Source organism: Camelus ferus, chromosome 2 (assembly GCF_009834535.1).
Source record: "Camelus ferus isolate YT-003-E chromosome 2, BCGSAC_Cfer_1.0, whole genome shotgun sequence".
Classification (NCBI taxonomy): domain Eukaryota; kingdom Metazoa; phylum Chordata; class Mammalia; order Artiodactyla; family Camelidae; genus Camelus; species Camelus ferus.
This window is the reverse complement of record NC_045697.1, coordinates 110,265,275-110,287,097: the sequence shown is the minus strand read 5'-3', so window position 1 is coordinate 110,287,097 and position 21,823 is coordinate 110,265,275. Positions and strand designations below refer to the sequence as shown.

Genomic DNA, 21,823 nt, shown 5'->3' with positions numbered 1-21,823 from the left:
ATTAAAAAAAAAAGTGTTCGCAAGCCGAATCTATTGTCATTCCAGAGGGGAGTGACAAGACTCACACGTCCCGAGTCGTTGAGCGGCATAATAAAGCCTGGTTTCCACCATGTGTGTCACATATTCCCCCGGTTTTCTCGAAGGTTTTTCCAAGTTCCGCCTCTCCCCGCTTTGCAGTCATCCTGGCCCCAGCTGCGCATCGGCCTTTGACTCCATCTGTCCTTCCGCTGGGGACGAGTCTCTCTCGCCAAATGGAGAACACAAGTTTGGCTCCCCAAGGTGATTGTAACCCCCACCCTCTGGCTCAGCCGGAGCCAAGCGTCAGGCCTGCTGAAGGGCCGGTTAAGGGGATGCGGCCCGGGAGGGCGTGGAGAGGCTGCTCTCCTCACCTTCCCCCGCCCCTCGCCACTTTGCACGCTTAGCCGCGCCAGAAGCCCCGCCTGCGCGACCCCCACCCGCCCCACGGCCCAAATCTCCGGGTCCTTCTTCCTTGGCTCCCCCGTCCTCCATCCCTGACCCAGCCACGAATGCGCACTGCTGCAGAGCGGTGACTCGCAGGTTGGAGTTTGCCCGGGTGTGCGGCGCGTCACAGCGCAGGGAAGAGAGCGGAGGGGAGTCCGCGGGGGCTGGGTCGGAGAGGGAGCCGTGCGGTCCTCCGCGCCCGGAGACGCGGCGGGGAGCGGCCACCCCTGGAGCAGCGTACCACTCCCTCTCTCTCTTCATCCCTCCCTCCTCCGCTCCGGCCCCGCGCCCTCACTCCTGGCCTCCCGCCTTTACTCCACCCCTTCCTCGGCCCGACCCCCATCCTCTCCTCGTGTGTGCGCGCTTTAAATAATTTCATCCTTTTGGCAAAAGAAATAATGCACCTGACTTTACCAGGGGGAAACAACCGGCCGAGCAGAATAAGGAACAGATGTAAAAGGAATAAAAGGAAAGAGAAAAAGAGACTCCTTTAAAGAAATCCAGGGGCTGAAGAGGTGGCTGCCGCGGCAGAGGCAGCTAGAGCTTCGCTCCCCGTCTGCACGAGCTGCAGGCGGAGGGCGTTTTCACCAGTTGCAGATGTAACCTCGGGAACTCCTGGGTCTGTTCGCTTGTTTGCCAAACAAAGTCTTTTCTTCTTTGGCTGAGACACCGAAGAGGCTCCCGGATTTTCCTGCCATCCCGCCACAAGCTGGCAGTTACCCGGGAGCCTTCCCCGGGAGCTGGCGGAGAAATGAGCCCTTCAGGGCGGAGGATGGGCGAAGGGCGTCAGCAGCCGGGGGCTCTCGCCGGGAAGCGCCTCCTGCTTCCCGGGAGGAGAGGGGCTCCCTGCCGGCGGCCGGGCGGCGGCAGCGCCGGGGCGCAGCGCTTCCTGCTCGGGCTCTACGTGCACGCGTGGCTGTGGGCGGCCTCAGGCTCATCCGCCCAGGTGTTCAACCTCAGCCTTTCCGTGGACGAGGGGCTTCCTCCGAACACTCTAGTCGGCGACATCCGCGCCGGGCTGCCGGCCGCGCAGCAGCAGCAGGAGGGGGGCGGCTTCTTTCTGTCGGAGGATTCGGATGACTCCCCACTGCTGGACGACTTCCACGTGCATCCGGACACGGGCATCATCCGCACGGCTCGGCGCCTGGACCGCGAGCGGCGGGACCACTATACCTTCGTGGCCGCCACACTGCTGGGCGCCGTGGTGCAGGTGGAGATCCGCGTCAACGACGTGAACGACCACTCGCCTCGCTTTCCCCGCGACTCCCTGCAACTCGACATTTCCGAGCTCAGCCCGCCAGGTACCGCCTTCCGCCTGCCAGGCGCCGAAGACCCCGATGCCGGGTTGTTCAGCACACAGGGCTACACCCTCGTGCAGCCGTCCGAGCTTTCCGAGGACCCCGCAGGACCATTCTTCCAGTTGCGCTACGGGACCCCGGGGTCACCACTTTCGCCGCCGGCCTCGTCGCCCCTGGAGCCCCTAGACCTGGTGCTGCTGCGGCGCTTGGACCGAGAGGCGGCGGCAGCACACGAACTGCAGATAGAGGCGTGGGACGGCGGTCGCCCGCGGCGCACCGGCCACCTGCGGGTGGAGCTGCGGGTGCTGGATGAGAACGACAACCCGCCGGTCTTTGAGCAGAGCGAGTACCGCGCCGCCGTGCGCGAGGACGCTCGGCCAGGCGCCGAGATCTGCCGCGTGCGCGCCACCGACCGTGACCTGGGGCCCAACGGCCACGTGCGCTACAGCATCCGCTCCCGGCAGGCTCCCGGGGGGGCGGGTGGCAGCGGCGGGCCGCTGGGCGACGCGGCCTACTTCGCGGTGGACGAGCTGAGCGGCGTGGTGCGGCTGCAGAGGCCGCTGGACCGCGAGGCGCAGGCCTGGCACCAGCTGGTGGTCGAGGCCCGCGACGGAGGTGCCGAGCCGGAAGTCGCCACCGTGCGCGTGTCCATCGCCGTGCTGGACGTGAATGACAACCGGCCCGCCATTCATCTGCTTTTCCTCACCGAGGGAGGCGCCGCGCGCGTCTCCGAGGGCGCTCGAGCTGGCGACTATGTGGCTAGGGTCTCGGTGTCCGACGCGGATGGCGACCCAGAGAAGGAAGAGGAGGCCGCAGGGGAACTTGGCGTGGGCTTAGAAGGCGGGAGCATCTCGCTGGTCTTGGAGGGCGGGGAGGGAGCCTTTGCGCTTCGGTCTGGAGGCTCCTCAGGAGTATTCTTCCTTTGCGTGGAGGGGCCCCTAGACCGGGAGAGCCGAGACCTGTATGATTTGCGACTGGTGGCCACGGATGCAGGATCCCCTCCGCTGAGCACCGAGCAGACGCTGCTGCTCCGTGTTGCTGACCTCAATGACCAGCCGCCTCTCTTCAGCCAGGAGCATTACCGGGCCTCAGTGTCCGAGGCCGCGGTCCCCGGCACGGCGGTCTTGTGGGTCAGCGCCTCGGATGCGGATGAGCCTGGCACGGACCATGCCCGACTGCGGTACACGCTGGTCCCTCTCCAGGCTCGCTGCAGCCCAGAGGCTCTGAGGCCCACCGCAGAGTGTGGACCGTCCTTCACCATCGATCCCGAAAGCGGTGTGATCAGCACCACTCGGAGCCTGGACCGAGAGATCCAGGAGGCGGTAGAGCTGAAAGTGGTGGCCCAGGACCTCGGAGAGCCCCCGCTCTCCGCCACCTGCCTGGTGAGCATCGCCGTGGACGACGTGAATGACAACGAGCCCGTCTTCCTGAGGCAGGTGTACAACACCACCCTTCCTGAGCACGCCCCAGTCGGACACTGCTTCCTGCAGGTGAGTGCATCCGGCCTGTGGATCGAGGGGAAGGACGGAAGGGATGGAGAAGGTATGAGTACGGACAGGGAAGGAGGATTGTGATGTGGATAGTTATACCCTGGCTCCGAAGGCAGGGGACATGGACTTCAGTGTGTCCTCTGCACGGACGTGAATGGGTGCCCTCTGGTCACCTAATCTTTCTGCCAGGGGCGTTTACTGAATGATCTATAAGGTCCTTTCTACTTCACATGGTATTTGGATCTTGATTTTGCTTTTGGACTCCCAAATTCCTTCAGTCTGGATATGAGCACCCAGATGGGTTTGGGAAGAATCAGACATTCTCACTCAGTTTTATTGTTAAGCAGTGTGCAAATGGCAACATCTCCTGTTTTTGAGCATCAGTGTGTGGCATCCTGGGGAAGTAAGGTGGCCCTCACAAATCAGTTTTTCAAATAAGCAAGTGTTTGCCTTTAAACACTGAACTGTTTCGAGTAACCATTTTCAGAGACTTCTTACATTTTGTCTTACCTTCTTTGCAAGCTTCCAAGAGCTAGAGAAGGACAAATTATTTTTATCATATGTGGGCTGAGCTCCTCCAGCGATGCCTTCAGGACTCAGCAGTAGTTGTGTGCTGTCATCCTTTATAAATTGGGGCTCTCTACTCTGCTTTATGGATGTGTTGCCTTTCCAAGTTCTGATCCCTGCTTCACTCTCAGAATGTTGTGACGTGCACCCTTCTGGCACCACTCCTTATGGCTTCCAATTTCCTATTTCTTATCTGCTGTGAGATAACAAACCATATTTACTCCAGGATAACTTGAGCAAGTAGAGCCTTTGTGGCTAACTAGTGAGAGAAGCCCTAAAGCTCCATTTAGCTCTCAGGCTGGGTTGTTTTAAGCCCTCTGTGGCTTATTTCCTGGCTCTCAGGGTGGGTGAAGCTTTAGCCTTTATAAGTCATGTCTCAAGTAATAACCTTTAGGTAAGTGAGATGCTACTCTGTGGTAAAAACGAGTTACCTGACTCCTCCTTTCTTTGTTCATTCTTTGGAGCTGTGGACAATAGTGATCTCCATCTCTCTCTCTGGCATGATTGGCAGCTCACTGAGTTGCTAGGTTATTAAAAGAAGGCTTGGGAATCAATTAATGCTTGCTGCTGAAACAGACAGATCTGCAAATGCCGGTGAATAGCATAATGGAAGTTTATTTATGCCTCAAGCAGGGTCTGATACGATGCAGGTTGGCTGGTCCTTCTCCATCCAAGGTAGGGCCAGGCCTGGGAGTGACTTAGATCAGGTCCAGCACTGTCCCATAGGTCAGAGCTTAGCCACGTGGCCTCAGCTGTATGCGAAGGCGGCTGAGAATGGAGAGAAGCACATGGCTGCCAGCGAGCCCTGAGAGTTCCTGCCACAGATGTCTCAAACTGAAGTCGTAATCGGTGAGAGTTTGGACTAGATGATTTCCAAGATTTCTTCCATCTGGAAGACCTTAAAGACCTTGGTATGAAACAGTGCAACTTGGCTTCATTCGAAGGAAAATAAGCAGGGTGGGTTAATTGTGATTCCTTTGATTAGAACCTCTCTTGTTAGAGTTGTTTCTAAAATTGTGCGACGATTCTGCCACAGGGTGTGAGTTTATCCCATCATTAAGACTTGGTATGCGGTGGATCCATTAGGGTAAGCTGAACTTGGCTCAGTGTAGGACTCCAGTCTCCAACGGCAGAAAACCTTTCAGGTTGCCAAGTACTGCTGTAGGTGGTGTTAAATGGTGCTGATTAGAATCTCTGGAAATTGCTGCAATCTAGCCTCTCAAGATTGCAGAACCTCCTCTTACACCCTGGGCTCTCCTGTCGCCTCGCCATAGCGGCTGTGTGAATTTCTGTGCTCGGTGAACTTTCTGGCTGACAATCCCCTAACTGCTAGGTAAGCCTCCCCGGAGTGTCTTCCATCTGCTTTCTGTCTCTTTACTCTCTCCATCTTTCTTTACGTCACTTTATAAAAACAAACCTCCCCAGCTGGCCTTTGGCTCTCGCAGCCTCTCCTTTCTCCCAGGGCTTTGCTTCATCCCATTAGATCAATTCTTTTTTTTTTTAAATCAATGCTTGTTGATTTCTTTAAAAAATTTTAAAAATTTATTTAATTTACTTTTTGAATGGGGAGGTAATTAGGTTTATTTATGTATTTAATTTTAGAGGAGGACTGGAGATTGAATCCAGGACCTTGTGCATGCTAAGCATGTGCTCTACCACTGAGCTAGACCCTCCCCACCTCACATCCATTCTTATAACCGTACCTTCTTTCTGTTGCCTCTTGCACCAAAGGGTTTTCACAACGTGGCGGGCACTCATCTGGATTTCTTAATTTCTTCCCCTCCCACGGCCCCCCATGTGGAGACCCCCTTCTTAACAACATACCCCTCAGGAACTCCTTTCAGTATCTCTCAATATTTTTCATGGTCAAGGCAGAAAGGGATTTCTCCTCTGCAGTTCTCAGAGTGACTCCAAGTCCTAGTGTCCGTCTGGCCTGAAAGAGTCTCTTTTTCTTCAGATCACTGTCAGAAAGCGTAACGTCAACCTCTTGGCAAAACCTCACTCGCCACCCTGCACTAAATCCAATGACGGGAGCTACACTTCCAGCCTTTATCTTGTAACCAGATCTTCAAACAGTATAACTCCAGTGTTCACACCTGAATCACACACATGCCATAACCAGATTGTTCTCTCATACCCACCCCTGGTATCAGCACTGTGTTCATTCACTCATTCATTTACTTAATCAAACAACAGCATTCATTGGATAAACAGCATTCAACGAACAATATTTACTGGGTACCTAGCACCTTCCAGGAAGTGGTCTTGGTGCTGGGGAGGCAGCGGGGAGCAGAATGGGCACCCTGTCTGACTTTGAGGAACCCACCTAGGAGGAGTGCCAGCCATTAGAAGTAGTACCTACCGTCTGGGAAGGACGTGAGGGGTGGGAAGGCCTGGTTCCTCCTGTGCTCCGTGGACCGAAAAGGACCAACCGATATTTTGTTTCTGAGTCACTCTATCCTTTGGGCCTGTGTCCTTTTTATTAATCCCCTAGCTTCTAGCCAAGTCTTTTAAATATATTAGCTTTGTGGAGGTAAAAATGGAGACCCCAAAACACCCCCGCGGGTGGTCTGACGTAAGGGAAGATTAATTAGCTTTAGTCAAAGTGTGAAGGGCTGGCAACCCGTCTCCTGAAGTCTGAGTGGTGATGAAGGCAAAGGATGCTGAGGTAAGGTGGTTCTCAGGAATAGTGTGAGGTCCCTTCTTTCAAGACACTCTCCTAATGGCAACCTTGGCTGTAAGAGACTTTATTAAGGAAGGTGTTTCCTAACATCTTAGTATCACCTTTGATTTCCTCCCCAAATTTAACCACACTAGTTGCCAAGGCCTTTAGTGTTTCTTACATCCCTCCCTTCATTTATACCCGTGGTCATCATCCCAGATCTGTTCACATCATTCCTCGTCTTCTGTTGCCTGTCCTTGACACTGGAGGGATTTAGGTATATCGTGGATGCCACCTCCTCCCACTAAATATTTCCTTGTTCTGTCCAGCTCTTTTTTTTTTTTTTTTAAATTTCTTTTTCTTTCCTTATTGATGTATAGTCAGTTTACAGTGTGTCAGTTTCTGGTGTCCAGCATAATGTATCAGTCATACATATACATGCGTTTATTCATTTTCAGATTCTGTTTCATTATAGGTTACTACAAGATATTGAATATAATTCCCTGTGCTATACAGAAGAAACTTGTTGTTTATCTATTTTATGTACAGTAGTTAATATTTGCAAATCTAGAACTCCTAATTTACCCCTTCCCACCCCCCTCTTCCCCAGCAGTAACCATAGGGTTGTTTGCTACGTGAATCTGTTACTGTTTTGCAAATAAGTTCATTAGTGTCTTCATTTTTCTTTTTCTAGATTCCACATATGAATGATATTATATGGTATTTTTCTTTCTCTTTCTGACTTACTTCACTTAGAATGACGATCTCCAGGTCCATCCATGTTGCTGAAAATAGCATTATTTTATTCTTTTTTATGGCTGAGTACTATTCCATTGTATAAATATATCACAACTTCTTTATCCAGTCATCTGTTGATGTACATTTAGGTTGTTTCCATGTCTTGGCTATTGTAAATAGTGCTGCTATGAACCTTGGGATGTAGGTGTCTTTTCGAATTAGAGTTCCCTCCAGATAAATGCCCAGGAGTGGGATGACTGGGTCATATGGTAAGTCTATTCCTAGTCTTTTGAGGAATCTCCGTACTGTTTTCCACAGTGGCTGCACCAAACTGCATTCCCACCAGCAGTGTAGGAGGGTTCCCTTTTCTCCACAGCCTCTCTCGCATTTATTGTTTGTGGACTTTTGAATGATGGCCATTCTGACAGGTGTGAGGTGATACCTCATTGTAGTTCTGATTTGCATTTCTCTGATAATTATGTGCAGCTCTTTTCTTAATTTTTTTTATGGTGCTGTGGTGGTTTACTTGTATTAGTAAGACGATGGATTGTGATCACCTTGTGCAGTTGCAATTTAATAGTATTTGAGTCCCCTGTAATTCCTAGTGTCCTCAGTCTCATATACTGGAAGATCAATACTTTTGTTAAATTGTATTGAAGAGCTACATAATGAAAAAAAATTTACTAAGATGGGTTACAACTAGCCAAGGCTTTTACTTTCTAATTGTTTTTACATTTTATTTGCATTTATATTACATTTACTATAAAGTTTATTTCCTCCATTTATTTTATCATTGATCCTTTGGAATTTTATGGTCTGAATTGCATTGTTTATCCCTCACCTGACTGCAGACATACTCTCATTGCTTACCTTACATACATGCTTATGTCCTTACACTGTGTGTGCCAGCTTTGATGGTCATAGAATTGTATTAGCTGTATATGATTGTCTTCTTCTGACTCTTTTGAGTGGACCTGATCTGCCTGTCCACACACACCGAAAGCATGTGAGATTTCCACAGCAGTCCTTTGCACCAGTCTCCGGGATGTGTCTAGATTACAAGCCAATGGTCATCCTCCCAGATTATCTGACTTTCGCTGCCTTTATATTGTAGTTCCTAGCACGTGCTGTGTATGCCTCTGGCTTTGCTTTGATGACCTGTTTTCGGTACTCGAGATGCGCTGTAGAGTTCTCGCTCGGACCTCATTTCGGTACCCTTCTTCTCCTTGCCCCCACTGAGCTGCTGCCCAACACCGAGCAGCTGGCTTTACCTCCTTTCCCCTTTTCCTGCTTGGGAAAGATGATCAGATAATATGCTGGGCTATGTAATAGGAGGGGTATAGCCTTGCATCTGTGGGGTGTATTACAGTCAGTATATAACTTAACAGCACTTTGCTTAGTTCTTGGTTCTAGAACTGAAGATGGCTGGCATCACACGGTGGAGAGTTGATAGCTGTAAATACTAAAATTAGGCTACATGCAGTGATGAAATGTACAGCCAGACCATGGGGTCATTGTGCCTGGGTTTGAATCTCAGGTCTACTATTTCTCACTAACTATGTAATCTTGGGCCCCGTGCCTCAGTTTCCTCATCTGGAAAATATGGATAACAATGGTGTCAGCTTGATAAAGTTTTAGTGTGTGTAATGAATTGCTACATATATGCTTAAAACAACGCTTGACTTACAGTAAGTGCCCAGTGCATGTTACGTATTATGAAATGTTAGTAAATATGACTTCTAGAAATGGTGAAGAAGACGATTTTGCCTGATACAATAAAGGCTGAGGATGAATTAAAAGTGGCGTTTCAAATAAAATTCTCTTGCACTAAAAGAAGAAGCAAAAAACTTTAAATTGTGTGTTTGGTTTTCAGTGAGATGTGTGTTTCTGACAATGAAGGCAGAAATCTGTTTTGCTTACATTGGAAGCTTGTAACATCTCCTTATGGGCTGATAGAATCCCGCTTGTCTAAAGGAAGGTTCAGTAGCAATCCTTTCCTCCGCCAAAAAACAAAACAAAACAGAACAAAACAAAACACCATGAAGGTCTTAGAGAGGCTAGGCCCCGTGATGTAAGCTGTATGAGTCCTAAAGGGGTTCCCCGCAGGGCGCTAAGCATCGTACTTAGACTCAGTGCCAGCACCTGACCGCTCTCCGTTGTGCAGAGCGTGATTCTGGTCCAGAGTCACTCAGTGTCTTTTTTGGTATTGAGTTATAAGTAACATATAACATAAAATGAGTTTCAGGAGATCAACGTAGTGATTTGATATTTTTATATATTATGAAATGATGGATGCAGTTACCATCCATCACCATGCAAACTGATTACAATATTGTCGACTGTATTTGTTTGCTTGTTTGCTTTGTTTTTTTAGATTACACATATCAGTGAAATCACATGGTACTTGTCTTTCTCTGTCTCACTTAGTTCGCTTAGCACAATACCCTCCAGGTCCATCCACGTTGCCACAAGAGGCAGGAGTTTGTATTGAACAGACGAAAATGTCTTACACTTGTTTGTTGTTCAGTCTTGCTGCTTTTGCCTGCACTGGGGGAATGGTACTAGAGCACAGTAGTAGGAAGGTTGGCCTGGGAGGTCTATAAAGGGAGAATTGCTACACCCTTGAATAAGTTATGAGGGGAGAAGGGGTGGAATGAGTAAAAGATGACGCTGTATTTTCAGCCTGGGTTAGTAGGGGGAATAGGAAAAGCTAGAAGTGAAATTTTGGGGAAGAAAGATGCTCACTTAGTTGAGGGTTTGATATGTTGAGTATGAATGAATGGCCAGTAGTCCAGGAAAAGAGATCTTGCAACTTTTTATTTATTTGTTTATTTATTATTTTTAGTGGGGGGCAGGGGGAAGTAATTAGGTTTGTTTGTGTTTATTTATTTATTTTATTTTATTGAGTTATAGTCAGTTTACAATGTTGTATCAATTTCCTGCGTAGAGCACTTATCTATTTTTAATGGAGGTACCGGGGGTTGAACCCAGGACCTTGTGCATGCTAGGCACGTACTCTACCACTGAGCTAGACCCTCCCCTGCTGCAGCTTTTTAGATATCCAGAGCTCCAGTGCAGGAGAGAGCCGAGGGTTAAAGATATAAACTTGGGACTCATTCATGTGGAGGCGATAATTAAAGCAGTGGAAGTTAAAGTGAAGATAATGAGAGAAGAGTCAATGGCTCAGGATGGTGGCTGGGACAGGGGTCACGCCACTCGGATGGTGTTGGAGGGCAGGGCTCTGTGGTTAGAGTGCTGTTTTCTTATTTTCTGGAATCCCATGGACTGGAGAATCTCGAAAGATGGTTGGCATCTCGCCCCATTTTCTGAGCTCCGGCAAACTGCTTCTGAAATAGTCACCATCCCTCTCCGCAGCCCCAGGCATTAAGGCACATGTTACCTGGCTCTCCTATTCTGTCCTCCCACTTCTTTTTTACCGACCTCCTGGTCACTCCGCCATGTGCATGGAGGATGCTGACAGCCATTTAGCGTTTTACCTCTACCAAAACTCTTACCATTCAGGCAAACTGGCCTTACTTACATTTTCCCCACTGGCCTGATTTTGTATCTTTTATTCTGCTTCTTTCCAGGAACCTGTCCCACAGCTGTACTCTAAAACCTGGTATTTATCTGGAACAGATCCACCTTTTGAATCTCATCTTGCATCCCAGTCTCTGTCACGGCCTCCGAGCCTATTAGCCTTCTCAATCTGATTGATTTACATTTACTTTTTGAAACTGTATTTGTGGGCGGCTCCTTTTCTTCCTTTTCCCTTCTTAGATATCAGCCCCCTTCTTGCTTTAGTTCCTTCTCTGTGCAGCTGGGACTCCTGGAAGAACCAAATTAACCCTTGATCTTCCATACCTGGCATGTATTACTGACGGTGGATCAGTCTCGCTTCTGTGCTCCTCCGCCTTCCAACGCTTGGGCTGCGGAGTGCTGCTGAAGGAATTCCAAGTGAGGATTTGTTCTAAGTGGATGGCGTCAGCTGGACCCTCAGTATTGCTGGGCAATTTTGTTGTATTCACCTTAGCATCTCTCCCATGACTTTGACACAGGAAGATAATGTGGGGCGAGAGGCTGTCCATGTCCCAGGTCTCGGTTGAGTTTTTGGGACATGCCATGCCAAGTATGGGTCCTTGGCTTTGCACCGGAAAGAATTCAAGAGTGAGCCACAGTTGAGTAGAGGTAGATTTATTCAGAGATACCTACTCCAGAGAGAGTGCAGACTGTCTCAGAAGGCAAGAGGAAGGCCACGAGGTGTGGGAGTTGGGTGCTCAGTTTAAAGTTAAAGCACACTCCGTGGACAGTGTGGTCCACCTCACTCAGAAGGGAGAGCGGCCACGAGGCATGGGGCTGTTAGTTTTTATGGGCTCCACAGTGTCATGCTGACAAGTGGGAGGGTTATTCCAGCTACTTTGGGGGAGGGGGTGGCGAGTCCCAGGAATTAGGCCACCACCCACTTTTTGACTTTTTATGGTCAGCCTCAGAACTGTCAAGGCGCCTGTGGAATGTCATTTTCCATGTTAATATATAACAATGAGTGTATAGTGAAGCTCAAGGTCTAGTGGAGATCAAATCTGCCGTCTTGGTCCTCAGTGTCTACTGGGAGTTGAATCTTCCACTATCTTGGTGTTAATTACTATGTCATTCTTTGAATGGTTGTGCCCTGTCCCCTTCCTTCCTGTCTCACCTTAACTCTCTTTAAGCATCATGTTCTGATCCCTTTACTCTTTGCAGGTAATCATGCCTCAGTCAGAGGGGAAAACTTGCCCCCACCATCGGACTTTTCTGTATCATGTGTGCCACGCAGTCCTCAAGGACTGAGTGAGTCTTCCCTGTGCAAACCGAGCTTATTCATCCACAGTGTACGTTTCACCCCTCCCATCTTTTCTGACGTGGCTTCTCAATTATCCTCTTTCTCTTCGATCTTTTACCCCTGCCTCGGTACTTTTCTCTTCTCTTTAGCAGGTAATATGCCCCTCCCACTGTTTGCAGTATTTCCAAATGAAGGCTGGGGCTATCTTGCCCCTGTTTGCTCAACTTCCTTCTTCAGTGCCCTGGGATGATTGAATCTGCTGCCTGTTGGCCCATGTCTGCCCAGGCCTGGCCGTATGTTAAGAGCCCTTTCCCACTTGAAGAAGGGCTCTGGAAATCTTTGCTGTTGGTCAGTGTCTGGTATCCCTTGATGCTGGACTAAGGACCTCTTGAGCAAAAGTGGCCTTCGTTAGCATCTGTCACTGTCAGGAAGTTGTGAAGAAAATGTAGCCGCTTCAGGCTAAGAGAGGACATGTAGAATTTATTATTGCTCACTTCTTAATATTATATCCTGTAGTTGATGGAAGCTATTAACTAGTATCTTTCATATGAGAAAAAAAGCGTTGACTCAGTTAAGATGGGATATTGTGTTGAACAGACAAAAATGTCTTAATTTTGATTATTGTTTAATCTTGCTACTTTTACTTTTTTAATCTCTGGCTTTGGCCATACTACCCCTGCTCTGTGTATGCATTAAGGCGCTGGCGTCTTTCTCTATTAGCAATTCTGCCTTGAATTTCCTTTTAAAAAGCCCACGCTGTTAACTTTGTGTCAGGGTTTACCATTTTCCCGTAAAAAGGCAGATCTCGGATTGCCCTCTGATGAAGTGCGTGGAAGCTCTTTGAGACGAGGGACGAGGTTGACTGGTGCTCATTCTGTCCAAGTGTCCTTGACTTGGACAGAGGAAGAATGATCTAATGGATAAAAGCTTGTGCTGTGAAGCAAGACAGAACAGGGTTTACATTTCAGCTCTGTCACTTAGTAACCGGGCCTGGCGCATGTTCCAAAACCTTTGTAAGCCTCAGCTTTCTCGACCATAAAAAAGGAATGATAATAGGATCAACCTCACAGGGCTAGTGTGAAGATTAAATGAGATGCTGTGTACCCAGGGCACAGAGCAGTGACTGACGCGTGGTCAGCTCCCAGGAAAGTTTATCACAATGCGTCGCCTCACTTGAGTTTTGATTAAACTGAGGAGCTAAGTGAGAGCGAAAGAAAGAAATGTCAGTCTCTTGTTTTAAAAACCTCAATGACTAGTCGTGTTACATGGATAGAGAGATGATCTTGCACCTCCAGTGACCCCCTAGGAAAGCTCACTGTCTTAAGTGCTGTGGAGAACTTCAGTCCCAGATTTAGTCTGCTTCTTATCACAGACGGTCCCAGGGGCCTTCTGGGCTTTGAGGATTCCTTGCCCTTCTTGGTTTAAAGTAAAGATTAGAGTAGCCTATTCCCTGACATGCTTCCACAGTTCATCTCTGGTCATATTTGCCAGTCCCATGGTGCCCATGCTCTTGGGCATGTATCTGGCCTTCCAACGTCAAGGGTATTTCCTAAGGAAAAGGCACCACCAGGCTTTGTCTTCTGTGCTTGTCCTTTGAGTTGTAATTATCCTAGTGAAAGAGGAAAACATTGATGCCATAGGAGGTAGCTGACTTGTGTCTTCCTTTTCTTATTAATTATCCTGAAACTTATTCTCATTCAGTAGTAGGAATTGGGCAAAGGGAAGAAAGAGATGCTTTCAATTTTCCTTTAACTAGAGTCAAGAGGAACAATGTCATTCACAGTACCCTTTAACAAACACTTCTTGACACACTACTTTAATTGTAAAATAAAGTCATTGAGTGGTTTTGAATAATTTCATTTATTCAGAATCATGACAGAAAACAGGTATAGTGACAGAAGAAAGAAGACATCAATTAAAATTTATTTATTTCTCCTGTAAGAAAGCTGAACAAAACAGATCATTCCTTAGAAGTTCTTTTGCATAACAAAATAGGAAACTTAGAGTTTAAATTCAGTCATCCCTTGGTATCCATGGAGTATTGGTTCCAGGACCATCTGCAAATACAAAAATCCTTGGGTGCTTAAGCTTGTCATATAAAATGGCGCAGTGTAGTATTATAATTAGAATATTAAGGAAAACATTTTTTTTCAGTTTAATTTCTATATGTTGTGTGTACACTTGATATATTGATATCCTTTATGTAATCAATAAGTTATTTGTTTATGCTCACTTTATAGAAATTAGAACCTATATTTTCTATCCTAAAGGATGGTAGTAATTTTTAATTGTTGATTTTTTTTGATGATACTGTTGATTTAATTCATACTAAATCTTCAGACAAGAAATTACCATCCACTGGATGCTTCTAAGGAATGTATGTGGCAAAAATCAAGGAAGACTTGTGGTGTAGCTTGTGTTCACAAGGATAGCGCAGAGGAAAGAACAAAACAGAACTTGAGGCAATTTCTCATCTCATTGGAGTTTGATTATTGGCAGTTAACTCAAAATTTCTGTTCAGATACAAGAGACTGTCCTCTATCTTTAAAAGCCCTTTTATTCAGATTATTCTAAGTCCTTTTGTTCTTCATTTAAATTAACTGTGTAGAAATAGCCAATGCTGTGGGTATGTTCTCAAGAGATTGAATATTATTTCTAGCCTTACCATAAATAGACATGAATACTATTTGATTTCCAACCGTTGTCTAGTTAGAAACTTCTCATGTTGTACACTTCTCTTGATTTCTGCATTTGGAAACACAGAGGAAGTTATTGTTTACATAGAGATTGAACTGTCTAGTTCTTAAGAACTATCATAAAAGAACCCAGTCATGAGGTAAAAAAACCATCGAAGCTTATGCACTGTTTACTTTCCTTTGAAGTATAGATTATTTTAAGTGCTGAACTGTTAAAAATAATACAAAGGCTGCTCTGTTACATTATGCATAAACAAGAACACAGTATTTCAGTGCTGGCGGATACTTTATTTCCTGGACTCATCTAACAAGAACTTTTATGCGGTATTTTTCTTGTGTAGCATCTAATTGTCATGCTTATGTCTGTTCCACTTCCATCATCTCTCAGTGTCCAGCATAAAGAAGAGAGGTGACAGGAAGGGCAATTTATTAACCAATGTTTGACATTTACAAATTAATTAACATACGCTAGGTGATTTGATTACTTGCATTAAAAATATAGATTCTGTGTGTATTACAGCATACTTCTAATAGCACAAAATGAATTTAACAAGTTGACCTTGAGTTTTGAATCTGAGTATATTTTGAAAGAAAGATGATTTTGAGGGAATATGGTAGTATTCTGTTTTGCCATATACACTGAGAAATACAGTTGTGCTCTTATCTAAATTCATAACATCTTAAGGCTACTTTGCTGTTATTTCTCTAAATGCACTTTAACATATGAAGTACAGTTACTACTTTTGTCTGTCATTTGTAAAGATAACTTTTTCTTTTTCTTTTTAAAGGAGAAAGATAAGCTTGTCCCATGTATAAAGAGGAATTTTTCTAGAAGTTACTTTTTCTTTACTTTTAAAGATTATTTTTTTTCTACCTCATTCCTTATTTTCTCTGTTTCTGAGATTTCAAATGCACGTATTTTAGACTCTTTGATCTGAGGTCTTGAGGCTCTGTTCATTTTTCTTTTCAATAATTTTCTTGTTTTTCAGATCAGATAGTTTCTTTTGCTTTATTTTCAAATTCACTGTTTTATTTCTCCTCTCTAGTCTGCTGTTAAGCACATCCAACAGTTTTTTAAAAAATTTCAGATGTTGTATTTTTCATTTGTAGAATTTCCATTTTGTTTTATTTTATAGCTTCTGTTTCTCTGCTGAAGTCGTCTATCTTTTCATTCATTACAAGAGTGTCTTCCTTTATCTCTTGTAGCTATAAAGTCTTTGTGAATTTTAACATCCAAATCATCCTGGGGTTTGCCTCTTTGTTGTTGTTGTTTTTTTTTCTCTTGAAAATAGGTCACATTTCCCTAGTTATTCATACGTCAAATAATTTTGCGCTGTATTCTGGACATTGCATATATTATGCTGTGAGACTCTGGATTTTGTTATGTTCTTCTGAATAGTGTTGCTATTTTTGTTTTAGCAGGCAATTAACTTGGTTGTACTCAAACTGAAGCCTCTGATTTTTGAGCACCAGTGCAAATCTCAGTTCAGTTTTCTTAACTGGGTTTTTGCAATATTCCCCACACATGTGTAGGTCACGGGTAAGTCAGAGAAAGGGTAGGGCTCATGCAGAATTCGGCACTTGCCTGGAAGGCTTTCTCCTACCGGAGATTTCCGTCCCACTTTCTAGGGGCTGTGGTTGCCCTGACCTCCATCTTAAGGGTCTTTATTCTAGGGGGACTGCATGCCTTCATTGGTGCTTTAGCCTCCCTGAATGACGCCTTATCTGACACCTGTCCTTGGGTAACAATCTAAAAATAAGTAGAGTAAGTTAAACTAAAAAAATGGAAAACCCACTCTACATCAGTCCATTCTTCCAATTTTTTGACCCCTTGTGAAAATCTTGCTGCTTTTATTTCATTCCAAGAGACTTCAGATTCTTTACTGTTGTTGTTTTATTCAGAATTTATAGTTGTTACATGCAAGACGATAAGTTTTTGAAAGAGTATACTCAAAACTTCTGCTTTTTCCTTAAATTCAAATTTCTGTGAATTTCAATGAGATTTAGATGATTAAGACTTAATATTACTGAGTCCTTTGAATATAAAGCCTGTAGAATTTCACTCCATTTATAATATGCTAGATTATGATTGAATGGAAGCTAATGTGTACAGCTATAAAAGTTTACTGATTCAGTGTTTCATGGATCAATTCATGTTAAATAGTAATGAAAATTAGCAATTTTTGTGTGTTAGTTTCCCCCATGCTCAATAAATAATTTTATGTATTTATAATTCTAGAATTTTAATTGAACAAATGATAATCCTTCACAAAAAAAGGGAAAATAGTAATCAACTCCGTGAATTTGCCAATAATGTTTCCCACCATGTGTGCATTTAGGCTGAGACATGCAGGAAAAGGAATTCACGATGACCCATTTGAGGAAAATCAGTCCTTATCAAGCCCTTGTCCAAATGTGCAGAACCAGCTAGTACTGTTAACAAGTATTAATGCTGTGTTTTAATACGCCAAAGAAACCTTTGTCTAAGCAGAAATTAATTTTGCTGCTTTTTTTTTTGTAAGTCAAGGCTTTAGAGCCCAAATACCTCATAATTATCTTTTACTAAGTGCCTCATTCTCTCATCACAAATCAGGTAGAACCTAACATTTCCTTTGGTGAATAGTTTCTTTCAAAAGCATTTGTAACTCAGACCTGATTATGTGACTCATGCCTAAGGCTTCAGTGACCTTGCAGTTGTTAGATCGGGTTCAAAGTCCTTGCCTAGTCCATTCCGCCTGCCTTTCTATCCTTATTCTGAGGAATCTCCCCAAGCCCTTCATACTTCACTAAGGCACCATGCTCTTTTTCACCTCAGGCGTTTGCTCTGTATTATGTGCTGAATGTTTGTGTCCCCAAGATCCATATGCAGAAGCTCTGACGCCCCAGGTGATGGTATTTGGTTTCTCTTTCTCTCTTTTTTTTTTTTTTTTTTTATTGTTCAAATGGAGGTACTGGGAATCAAACCAAGTACCTTGTGAATACTCAGCATACTCTCCAGCTGAGCTATACCCCCACCCCCAATGGTATTTGGAAGTGTGGCCTTTGGGAGGTCTTGGTTTAGATGAGGTTGTGAGGGTGGGGCCCCTGTGACGAGATTAGTATCTTTATAAAAACAAGAGATCAGAACTTGCTCTCTCTACCATGTGAGGAAGCAGTAAGAGGCTGGCCCTCTGCAAGCCAGGAAGAAGCCTCTCCCCAGAATCCAGCCATGCTGCACCCTCATCTTGGACTTCCAGCCTCCAGAACCGTGAAAGTAAATTTCTGTTTTTCAAGCCTGCCAGTCTGTGGACTTTCCTGCGGCAGCCAGGGCTGACTAGTAAGACGCTGCTTCTTCCCTTTGCTTGGAATGTGCTGTTCTTGTCATTTCTACCATGGGTTCTCCTTCCTCCAGCTCCTTTTGCTTGTTTTTGGAAAATATTACATCCTTAGAAAGACTTCCTTGACCATCTAATCTTCCCACTTCACCGCTGTTAATTAAGTCCTATCTTACAAACACGCATAGATGGTACGTGTTATGCAATCCACCTCTTTTGTAGCATGCCTCGTGCAGCTAACCTGTGTAGCATCTGCTTCCCTGCTCATCATAGGTTCCAGAGATGACGGCGGAGGCTTGATCTGTCTTGCTTGCTGACAAGTGCTTACTAGAATGCATAGTATATAAAAACAGAGAGATTTGTCCAATGATAAAATGGAATGACCTGCATTGTACTCACTTAAATGAGTGTTGACTGTCTCAGGACTTGAGCGTCTCCTACAGCATTCTTACTGCTTTCTGAAAAGCGGGGCTGCCATTGGAACACCTACTATCAACATTATAATATGGGAAGGCAGTTAATATCCTTTTTATGCTGCAATTTAGTGCCAGGCAGTTCTCATTTCATGTAAAAGACATGCTCTCTGTCAGTGCCTCTTTTTAGACTTTATCAGAATGTAAAGCTATGAATTTTGCATATTAGCAGAGATATTTCTGAAGTCTTTTGGTTGCTGAAACGTCTCAAGTTGCCCATCGGCCATTGAGTCCTTTAACTTGTCTTTGAAGGCATTTATATCTCTCATTGTTATCCAAAGAAATTGAGTAGCTGATCTGAGAATATAGCAGTATTTTCACTTTTTAGTTTATTCTGTCTGTTCTCTGCCTTGAATAATAATTCAAACAAAACAGTTCAAAACTTAAAAAGGAGAACAATTACATTGAGTATATTTCCTCTTTTTTTTTTGGAGGAATGCCAATATTGTAAAGCACTTTTCCAATCCTTTTAAACAGAATATGAGCTGACTTATTAATAGTTATGTGCTCAGCGGGAGACAGCAAGTAGAAAGATCATAGATAGACTGGAGTCTGTCTGGCTCTGCACGTTGTAAACTGTATTCTTTGAACCTCATTTTCGTCATCTAGAAAATGGGATAATAATAGATACTTCGAAGCGTTAGTTTGAGCATCAAAGGTAATATATTTTAAACACTAGCACATAGTAATCACTTAAAAAGTTGTGACTATTTCTTATAAGTGGAGACAGAAGCTCAGCCAGACATTATTCTTAAGACTGGTTCTTGCTGAACTGGGTGAGATTTCTTCACAGAGGACTGAAGGAAGTATTCACTACAAAAAGGGAAATAGAATTCGAGTCCTCTGTTTGTAGGATTAATTTTCCTTATTAATGCTGAGTTACCCATCTTGTCCTAATAAATAATGAGATTGGGCATGGCCATACATGATACATCCTAATCCTGAAAAAAATGAAGATATGGCTGCATAAAATGCAGAAAAGTGTGGCTAGTTTTTTCTTTAAGATTTCAGCTGATCGATTATATGAATCGATCCTTAACTTTATATTGCTCTCCAAGGGTTAATTTATAGCTTTGATGGTCAGAACTCTGTAGTGTCAGGCATTTGGTATATGAGGTCCAGAGCTACTCTGAAATGTCAAGGCTTCAGTTTAAATTGCAGTTTTTCTCTTTTTTGATTTTGTTGAGTTTGATGTGTTAAACTTAGAATATACGAGTTTACGGAAAGTGTTAGGTACATTCATTCCTTTGATATTTATCAGGGATATAAAAACAATTTCATACTTTTGCTGAAAAATAACTAACCTGGAAATTGTGATGATGTGATAGTGATTTTAAAAAGTATTAGTATATTAATTATCAGAGAAATGCAGATCAAAACTACAATGAGGTATCACCTTACACCTGTCAGAATGGCCATCATTCAAAAGTGCACAAATGATAAACGCTGGAGAGGCTGTGGAGAAAAGGGAGCCCTCCTACACTGTTGGTGGGAATGTAGTTTGGTGAAGCCACTATGGAGAACAGTATGGAGATGCTGCAAAAAAATGAAAATTAGACTTACCATATGATCTAGCAGTCCTACTCCTGGGCATATATCCAGAGAAAACTAACTTGAAACAACATATGCACTCCAGTGTTCACAGCAGCACTATTTACAATAGCTAAGACATGGAGGCAACCTAAATGTCCATCAACAGATGACTGGATAAAGAAGTTGTGGTATAGTTATACAATGGAATACTACTCAGCTATAAAAAAGAATGAAATAATGCCATTTGCAGCAACATGGATGGACCCAGAGATTGTCATCATAAATGAAGTAAGCCAGAAAGAGAAAGACAAACATCATATTTTATCACTTATATGTGGAATCTGAAAAAATGACACAAATGAACTTTTTACAAAACAGAAACAGACTCACAGACATAGAAAACAAACTTATGGTTACCAAGGAAGAAGGGGAGGTGGAGGGATAAATTGGGAGTCCGGGATTTGCAGATGTTAACTACTATATATAAAATAGATAAACAAAAGTTTCTTCTGTACAGCACAGAGAACTATATTCAATATCTTGTAATAACCTATAGTGAAAGAGAATATGAAAGGGAATATATATGTACATATAAATGTAGAACTGAATCACTGTGCTTTACGCCAGAAATTAACACAACATGGTAAACTGACTACACTTCAATAAAAAAAACGTTCATTTAAAAGCTGTTTACAGATACGGAACTATAATAACTCTTTAAAACCATGGGCAGCAAAAATAACCATTGCCGTCTAGTGAGAGAATTAGAACAATTAGATAATGGAGTCAACTAGGAATATAATGAGGATAAAAGCCTGTCTTTAATCTTTTATTTATTTTAACAAATCTTAAAGAAGCATGGCAACATATTAACATTTTAATATCTGGTTGATATGTCATGTGTATTTGGTACATTACTTTATGCTGTTTTAAAAATCGGAATAAAAGTGACTCTGAAGTTTCATGCACATTAAAAAGTATTAGCACATTCATTTTTATATAATTGGAACATTAGAAATAATGTAACTTATTGCATTTAACCTCATCGTTCTACTGATTTATAACTTAGGAAAAAAATACAATATTAATAGGAAAACGAATTCATTCCTTGATGAATGTTCTTCCTACAGAAGAAAACATGCTCATAATAATAGCGTGTAACAAACATTGATTGAATACTTACTATATACCAGGCACTGTTCTAAGAGATTTAGATGCATTAACTTGTTTCATTCTCACAACACCCTGCATGGGAGGCACTGCTATTATCTCCATCTTGTGGATGAGAAAGCTTAGGAGCAGAGGGGCTATGTATCTCAGCCAGATTCCTCAGCCGGTGCGTGGCAGAGGGTCCAGCTCCTGGGTAGCAGACACTGCGATGGAAACTTGCTCAGAGGAAGACTGCGGGGGACTTGCTGCTGAGAACGCCCCCTGGACGGGAGTGAGGGAAGCAGGACTGAGAAGAAGGGATTGATGCAGCCTCCCCTTTGCGGAGCGCTGGGCTGGAGAGAAGCCCTTCAGCTCCCTCCCGAGTTGAGTCTTGGGGCTGCTGGTGAGGCAGGGTCATGGCTGTAGCCATGGGAGAGGCAGCTCCCTTTGGCAAAACACAATTCCTGGGTGCTGACCAGCAGCTGGAGGATTGGGGGTATGCGTGTATGGTCATCAGTTAACACCAGTTTAACTTTGGTGTTACCCATTTGGTTAAGGTCACGGCGGATTAACATGCTGAACAACAGTCTCATTTGTCTTTAAGAACATGGCAGAGCTCGTG

General features: G+C 44.3%; 1 protein-coding gene and 1 long non-coding RNA gene across 2 annotated transcripts in view; one reads left to right on the top strand and one right to left on the bottom strand.

Annotated features, from left to right (window-relative positions):
- The first annotated feature begins 471 nt into the window (after window positions 1–471).
- DCHS2 (dachsous cadherin-related 2) overlaps window positions 472–21,823 on the top strand; it is a 227,978-nt gene continuing 206,626 nt past the window's right edge. The window contains exon 1 of the mRNA XM_032466667.1: window positions 472–3,250. Coding sequence (XP_032322558.1) covers window positions 1,214–3,250 — 2,037 coding nt within the window. The 5' untranslated portion in view covers window positions 472–1,213. The remainder of the gene's footprint in view (window positions 3,251–21,823) is intronic.
- LOC116659011 lies at window positions 13,926–21,755 on the bottom strand. Its single transcript, XR_004314280.1, has 3 exons — window positions 21,236–21,755; window positions 14,702–14,781; window positions 13,926–14,093 (listed from the first exon to the last, which is right to left on the bottom strand). It is a non-coding gene; the product is annotated as an uncharacterized LOC116659011 (long non-coding RNA).